The 8,658-nt window shown below is 37.6% G+C and overlaps 1 protein-coding gene across 3 annotated transcripts in view; it reads right to left on the bottom strand.

The window, feature by feature from the left end:
- Positions 1 to 5,742: 5,742 nt before the first annotated feature.
- mrpl28 (mitochondrial ribosomal protein L28) overlaps positions 5,743 to 8,658 on the bottom strand; it is a 3,995-nt gene continuing 1,079 nt past the window's right edge. For 2 of the 3 annotated variants that reach the window (XM_032510547.1, XM_032510552.1), the window contains exons 2-6: positions 8,027 to 8,336; positions 6,820 to 6,972; positions 6,597 to 6,731; positions 6,396 to 6,485; positions 5,743 to 6,173 (exon numbers count right to left, since the gene is read on the bottom strand). In XM_032510547.1, coding sequence (XP_032366438.1) covers positions 6,078 to 6,173; positions 6,396 to 6,485; positions 6,597 to 6,731; positions 6,820 to 6,972; positions 8,027 to 8,311 — 759 coding nt within the window. In that variant the 5' untranslated portion in view covers positions 8,312 to 8,336 and the 3' untranslated portion in view covers positions 5,743 to 6,077. The remainder of the gene's footprint in view (positions 6,174 to 6,395; positions 6,486 to 6,596; positions 6,732 to 6,819; positions 6,973 to 8,026; positions 8,337 to 8,658) is intronic. The other variant, XM_032510557.1, reaches the window with a different exon arrangement.

Below are 8,658 nucleotides of genomic sequence, written 5' to 3'. Positions count from 1 at the left end.
TAGACTATGATTTTTTATGACTTTTTTACTTACTGTATTATAACTTTCATTGACATGCTATACTATGATTTTTTATCATTTTTGACATGCTACACTATGATTTTTATTGACACGCTATACAATGAATTTTTGACACGCTATACTATGACTTTTTTCAACAGTCTATACAATGAATTTTTATGACTTTTGGACATGATATACTATGACTTTTTTCGACATCATACACTATGACTTTTTATGACTTTTTGACATGCCACACTGTGACTTTTATTGATATGCTATACTATGTCTTTGATGATTTTCGACATGCTATATTATGACTTTTTCCAACATGCTATACTATGACTCTTTATGATGTTTTGAAATACTATACTATGACTTTTTTCGACATGCTACATTATGACTTTTCATGACTTTGTGACACGGTATACTGTGACTTTTTTCGACATCCTAAACTTTGACTTTTTATAATTTTTTGACATGCTATGCTATGACTTTTTTGATATGCTATACTATGACTTTTTATGACTTTTATACACGCTATACTCTGACTTTTTTCAACAGTCCATGCTATGACTTTTTTTCAACAGTCCATACTATGAATTTTTATGACTTTTGGACAATCTATACCATGATTTTTATTGACACGCTATACAATGACCTTTTATGACTTTTGACATACTAGACTGGGACTTTTATTGATATGCTATACTATGACTTTTTATCATTTCTCGACATGCTATACTATGACGTTTTATGACTTTTTGACATGCTATACTATGACTTTTATTCGATGTGCTATACTATGACTTTTTTTGACTTTTGGAAATGCTATACTATGACTTTTTTCGACATCCCATACTATGACTTTTTATAAATTTTTGACATGCTATATTATGACTTTTTATGACTTTTTGACATGCTATACTATGACTTGTATGACTTTTTGACATACTATACCATGACTTTTACTGACATGCTATAATATGTCTTGTTATCATTTTTTGACATGCTATACTATTACTTTTTATGACTTTTTTCAACATTGTCAGGCACCCCCCGCTCTGATTCTGTGTGCTGTCTGTATGTCTGTTTTCTCTGTCTGTTGTAAAATGAATTCTTTAGTGGACCGATTGTTTCAGCACTAGCGCCACTCTTGCACACCTGTTTTTACAGAGCAGTAAACAAACAATGGAATGGTTTAGATATTTAACATTCATCCATCTGTGAAACTGGTGACCACGTGTGTTGCTGTTGGCAGGTGTGCTACTTTTTCTAGTTTTGGCAGTCACTGTTGACCTGACCTGAACACATATGGGACCCTGGGAAACTCCACACTTGCAGGTTTCCAAGGCATCTGATCTAGTTATAAAAGATATACACATTACTTCCTGTAAAATGGTGCCACCGTATCCTGCCGCTGTGACTTGTCTGGACATATCCCTCTATTAGTTGTAACCTTAGACAGTTGAAGAGGTTGTAACATGAGGCCATCTGAAAAAGTGGTTCTTTAACAAAGACGTTAATTAAAACAGCACGGTTGTAATTGCTACAAGAAGTGTTAGCATACACCATGATTTACTTTTATTTAGAGGAAGAGGAAGAAGAAGGTATACTTTATTTAACATGCAAGGGGAAAAAGTGTTTCATTCTGATGTTTTAACACGCACAGGATGGCGCCATGAGCAGTGTGCCTTGCTCAAGGGAACACTGGCAGTAACAAGGAGGTGAACTGACGCCTCTCCAGCTACCACTCCACACTCTGGGAATAAACCGGGACCCTCTGGTTCCCGAGCTAAACCTACGAAGACACACAAAACATACAAAGATCTTAAAAATAAAATGTGTTTTCTTATAAATTAAACTGCCCAACAGTAAATACAAGTACAGCTGAAACAATAAGTCGATTAGATGAATCAACAGAAAATGAATTGGCAACTATTCTGAAGGTCAGCCAGAAAAAGTCAACATTTCACTACTACATCTTCACGATAGCTACTTTCCCTTTTTAATTATTTGAATAACTTAAACATATTTTTAATGAAGTTTGGATGAGTCTATTGGTTAGACAAAAAAAAACATTGTGAAGATGTTACTGTGGGCTCAGGGCAATTGTGACAGCATTTCTTACCATTTGAAAGAGAAAATAATCACCTGACTAATCCTCAATAATAATAGTAATAATAATAATAATAATTAGTTGCAGTTTTAAACAAACAGTTGAAAATGAACTCAACCTCAACCAATGTAACAGTAAAATCCGGCTTTTACATTAATGCATGAGTGATATATAACAGTCACAGGGGACATTGTTCTTCCTTTTTTCTTGTAATATTTTTGAGTACATTTTCCAGATATGCTTACATGCTTTTAGTTTAATATTTTCATTGTGGTATTAGGACCTTTAGTGTAAGATCTGAATATTTCCTCCACCACTGATACCTGTTTCCAACTGCAGGCATAAATATCAACTTTCAATTGTGTGATGAGCAGAGATGTCTGTTGGTGTGTGGAGACTCTGGGGAAAACTCAGCAGACAGGATGAGTCATGTGTGGTGGAAATGATCAAACATAGAATAAATGATGCAGAGATTTAATCTTTTTTTTTTAAACCTCAAATGTATGAAGGTGAAGGCTGACTTTCCGTTGCATCACTTAGATGAAGTCATTAAAAACTGGAGTCCCACCCACTCTCTGTCAGGTGAGCTGTTTACCTAGCACCTCCTGCTAAATCACACACATTACGGTAAATACTCCGAGATGGAAGCAGTGTTCAGCACTTGTACTTTGGTAAAAGTAGCATTACCGTGGTGTAGAAATACTCCTTTTAAGTAAAAATACTGCATTCAAATTTTAACTTAAGTAACAGTACAAAGGTATTAACACCAAAATAAAGATATCAAAAGTAAAAAAGTGTGCACAATGCTCTATTCCAGAATAACGTATATTATATATTTGGATGATAATAATTGATGCATTAATATGTACATCACTTTAATGTTGCAGTTGGTGGGGATCTTGTTGTGGTGGGGCCCGGCTGACCGTGAGTCTGTCCTTTTATTTATTTTTTTGTGTTTTTGTTTTTTCTCCCTCATCTCCGATGCCAGCTGACCGCCCACACCTGCTTCCCGTGTACAATCAACCGGCTTATTCTCCACACCTGCCAGCCTGCTCTCGCTCCCGCCTTCCACACCTGTCTGCCACCATCATCATCATCACCAGTAGGCTATATCTACTCCGGCTCTTCACTCCAGTCTTCACCTGATCGTTGTCGCAACTACCTGGGTGAACGCCTCGTATCTGTAGCGCTAAAAACTAGTAGCTTACCTGGTTGAATGTTATTTCCTAGACTTACCTTTTTGTGTTTTCCTCCTCAGTTTCACTCCGGTCAGCTGGCTCCTGGCTCCCCTCCTGGTCCTCCTCCCTCGGCGCCCCTTCGTCTCTTCAGCCTTCCATCTGCCGCATGTCAGCCTTCGACCCCACTGCCTCTCTTCAGCCATCTACTCCCGGACTCGCCCTCCTGCCATTCCCCGTATCGCGTCCTCTCCTCTGCCTTCGCTCCGGCCCCCGGATCAACCCCGGCATTCCCACATTATTCCTCAGTCCTCACTGATTCCTGGCTTCCATCCCCGGGTCTCGTACCTCCGTCCACCCACCCCTTCCTCTTTTCCACGAATAATACCTTATCCGTGAGCTGTGCGTTTGGGTCCGTCCTTCCCCGTAACAGATCTTTTATTTAATTTAGCCTATATACTGCTGGGTAGCTTTTGAATTCCCCCCAGGGATCAATAAAGCCTTATCATATTGTAATCTATAATATATCAAATATATGTAGTGGAGTAAAGTAGAGTATTTGCCTCTCCCATTTAGAGGCAAATAGCCTACTTCCAATAGTAAAGACATTTCTCTCAAAAGCATAAATGTCAACCTCATGGTAGCACTGGAGGACAATTCAGGGAATCATCAGTCATTTTGGTCTGAAAATCCATCCAGTAGCAGTCTAGACCACAGTGCTGGAACGACCTATGCTGTCCCTCAAGTTAGTCCCTAAGTTAAAAGATAACTTAGTTTGATCTATAAAAACAGTCAATATCTGGCCAAAGGTGGATAGGAACTGCAGATTGAAGTTATCGGCTAATGATTTAACAAATAGAAAAATATGACACAGACCGCTCAAACATGGGCCATAGTTCATGGATGGCACTTTCAGACAAACTAATCTGTGAAGCCTGATTTAAAATGAAAAGAATGTGGTCAAACAAGCCTTATTTCTCTCAGGAGGGTAAGGATGAAGCAGCCAGATGTTCGTCTTAAATTTGTCTTCCGGTAGAGAAAAATCACCAAATGTGGCACATGGTTTGTTTTGAATGATTGGCTGATTTTGTGCACAATATGAAGGGGGGTAATTCCAAAAAGAGGTTGTATCTATATAAGGAGTTCATCTTTCTGTTTACGGGTTCAAGGTATCCTTTTTTTTTTTGCTTGTTGCCAGGTTACAACACCCACGGGAGTCCCCACACCAGCAGGGACTCCCCATCTTACCATAATAGCTGCCACCACACAGCGACGCAACATCAGACTACAAGTGCTGAAAGCGAAACCAGGCAAGGAACGGTTGTTTTTATGTTTTTGTAACCCTCTACTCCGTCTTTTTTTTCCATTTTGCAACTCGAGCACCATATAAGGAGCTTAGCTGCATCAGTGTGTCTTCATGGACAGATGTGTGGTTTATTACGACACTTGGTTTTATGACAGTACTACTTATGTTTAACAAGAAATGCTAAGAAAACAGTATTTTGACAGTTTGTAAAACATTCATTTCTGTTCAGTTTCAGTTCTGAACTTATTTTTAATAAAACAAAGTAGGCCTCATAAATCAAACAATGTCTTATTCTATTAAATGTGTTTCAACTTTACTCATTTAAAGCATTTTGGTTCCATCTACTGGGGAAAAACAAGCATAACATGACCTGGGTCTGCAGTACATTTGCAGAGAGTTCATGAAAAGTACCATTACCACAATATAAAAGTACTCAAATACAAGTTAAAGACTTGCATTCAAAATCTTAAAAGTAAAGAGATATTACTATTAGTTTTAGCAAATACTCACTTCCTTTCAGGTATATTACTACAAATAATATTATGTGATTACTATTGCTGTTGTGTTAAGATAGAAATAGCATTTTAATGTTAATGTAGCTGGTCGTGAAGATCATTTTAGCCATTTTATACACTTCTGGCTAGTTTGAGCTTTAACAATGCATCATGCATTATTACGAGTCCACAGATTGTGTGTGACATTTTAAAATGTAAAGTTTCTAATAACTAAAGCTGCTAAATGAATACAGTGAAGCAAAAAGTAAATTTTCACTCCAAAAAAAGGCAGTAGAACTATAAAGTACCTCAAAATTATACGTGCAGTACTTAGTACTGTTAAGATTGATACCAATCTCGTACTCATACTTAAATAAGAAACTGTATGGCCATATTTAGTATATTTCATTAACAATATTGTATTACATTTTAACAGCTGCGTCTCCATGACTTTTGTGCTTCATGGCTTACATTTTTAGTCTGTTGTATTAACATTTGTCCATTAGCTTAGCATTAAGACTGTAAACAGAATCCTTTTGTAAATTGGAAAATTTCCATTTTAATACTTTAAGACCAAAAATGATGCAGTGAATTATATAATTATTTAATAAGTACTAGAGAACAGATGAGCAGAAACAAGGTTTAGGAAAAAAAATGGAATCTTTTATTTTTGAGATCTCCTGTACAAGGGCCTGCTATGACAGCTGGTCGGGGAGTATATACACTGACGGAGGCTTTTTTCCTTAATTCTTAAAATGTTGTCAATTTTTGGATCTTAAATGCAAGGGGGAAATAAATAACAATCACTCCAACATGACCTCGTCCCTTGTGGTCTTTTACCTTTGTGTCCCTCCCAGATAGAAATACAAGTTGTAATTGCACGGCGTTCTCCAGGGTGAAATAGTTTGAGAAACGTTGTGATTTCCACCAGAATCTGGAGAAGATGGACAGTTCAACCTACGTCTGAACAGTTGCCTCTGGATTCACTTATTCTCTATGAGGTGTGGCTCCGAGAGTTTTTGGACGTGCAGCTCCTTCACCAGCTCCTCCACACAGGCCTTAAACAGAGGCTCCGGCTCCTGAGAGACAAGAGGAAGAACAAAACAGGGTCAGGTGATAATGTCATTATTATAATTTGTAATGTAAATTGAAAATTGAAGCTATTTTTTCATTTCCTATAAATCTTGCAGCCTGCAAAAAGGAGCATTAGCTCCACTACTTAGCTTCTGTGAGGTAAAATGTGGAAAACAAATGGTGAATGAGGGGGAGCTTCAGGTAGGTGTGTTTGAGGATTTTGTTACCTTGTGCTCCAGCTGCCTCTGTTTCTCCACGGCCTCCTCCAGACTAAGACCCAACCACTCTGCCTCCTCCTCTGGGATCTCAAACTGCTGCTTCGACAGAGGGAAGCATAAAATATCATGTTAATGTGACAACTCTTTCTTTTGTACAGTAGCTGGTAAACAATCAGGGTTAGTTTTAGTCTCTCCTCTCTCAACAGATACCTTGTATTTGTTGTAGACCTTCTCTCTCTTGACAGGGTCGGAGGGGTAAAGCTCTGTTTCTCTGCGTGCCAGGCGAAGCAACATGGCCCTCTTCAGGTCCATCCCCAGCTTGGAGTTCAGGTCTTCCTTTGACGTCTGATAGAGTTAGAGAGATAATTAGTCATAAAAAAGCCAGACGGGAAAAAAAACATAATTTTGTCACACAGAGGTAGTGCTCTCTTACGTTGAGAATATAGAAGTCGAAACCGAAGGCTGCATCGATGAGGTCCAGAGTGCGTGCTGTGACGGTGATGGTGAACTTGTGATCAAGGATCTCGCTATACAACTCTCTCTTGAACAGCTGTGGTTTCCACGTCTTCTTCAGACGAGTTGACATCTATGGAAAGAGACAATTTAGAAATGTATTGTATCTACAGCTACGTGTCTAACATTCTGAAATTAGTAACAAAAAAAAAAAATCAGTAAAGCTTGATTTTGTTAACACACAACTTATAATGTACTTTCAGTGATTTGTATGACAGGGCTGTTTGTGTGTGTGTGTGTGTGTGTGTCTGTGTGTCTGTGTCCACTCAACAGTCCCATTTAGTCCAATGATAAACAGAGAGGAAACTTTATTTAACCTTGTAATGTATTTTTATTCATGAATTCTAACGTTCTTACCGTGAAGAGAGGACAGTGAGCAAAGGATGACATGCTAATAAAGGCCAAGCTGGATATCAATCTACAGCAGCTGGAAGCTTATACTGTGTGCATTATGGTATAATCAAGTAATGTCAACACATTACTTTTGAAGGCCAATACCGATACAAATATTTGGTTGACAAAAAATCTGATATGCTGATATATATTTAAAAAAAAAATGTATCCAGACACGTGTAACAAAACTTAAACAGATTTCCCTGACATTAGTGATTTGTAGTTATTTGTGAGATCTCACTACATAATATGATAAAAAAATTGTTTTATTGTCACAACAGAACAGAGGAACCTCAATATATATATATATATATATATATATATATATATATATATATATATAAAAGTTAAATAAATAAAATTTAGTTTAGTTAACAAACTTAAGAATTGAAACTTAAAGTCCTTTGAACAAAAACACTCCAACAGGGATGTTGTAAGATCGCCCTCTGGTGGACAAACTAACGCCAACACTCATTACATGGTTGAGCGTTCATTTTTCTTTTATTTTTTACATATTAATTTATCAGAATTGGTCATTATAAATAATTCAGATTAATGACTATTTAAAAAAAAAAGTATTATTATTTTTATCAGCCTATATAAATGCCGATACAGATAGTTCGAGAAATGCCAAATATTGGCCAATAATAGCGGCCTGCCAATATATCGGCCGGGCTTTAGTCAACACACTGTACTAGAACTACAGAAAGACAATCATCTTCCTGGAGACTCACTTTGTCATTATTGGCGTATCTGAAGCCTGATATCCAGCCCTCACCTCCCCACAGGCCGTCCTGGGAGTGTGGAGGGTAGTAGATGGGTATCGGGACATCCTGCACTCGTTCCTTCTGCTTGGTCTTCGGGTTGGCTCGGTACTGGACTCCCTGAGTTCTCCAATGGACAGGGCTGGGCTCTTTCTGCTCAAGGGACTTAAGGTAGTGTTTGGGGAGACGAGCGTAGATGCCCTGCTTCAGTTTTAGGGCCTCCCAGATTTTGGGGGAGTATTTATGAAAAGGCATAATGGACTATCTTTCAAATTTAAATCTGAAAGACAGAATAAGGAAAATGTCAGACTGAAACATGTTACTTATTGAAACCAATAATAAAATCAATAGTTCCCTGCACAGCATTATAAATGAGTTGCAGGCAATGCAATTGAATCAAATAATAAGAGACGACTTGCTGCAAGTGAATAACTGGCTTAGTTGACAGAAGATAATCAATGTCAAGGTAAGATTTATAGTCAAAGACTTCCAGATATTAATGCTTTTCAGATTTTCTCAGTTTCTACAGTTTTTCATGATGAGACCAAGTAATTAGTTCTAGGTATGTAGGTAACAATTACATTCATCATTGATAATCTGTC

The sequence above is a fragment of the Etheostoma spectabile genome, chromosome 3 (genome assembly GCF_008692095.1).
Source record: "Etheostoma spectabile isolate EspeVRDwgs_2016 chromosome 3, UIUC_Espe_1.0, whole genome shotgun sequence".
In the NCBI taxonomy this organism is placed as follows: Eukaryota; Metazoa; Chordata; class Actinopteri; order Perciformes; family Percidae; genus Etheostoma; species Etheostoma spectabile.
Note: the sequence above shows the minus strand (reverse complement) of the source record. Positions and strands in the feature narration are given on the sequence as shown.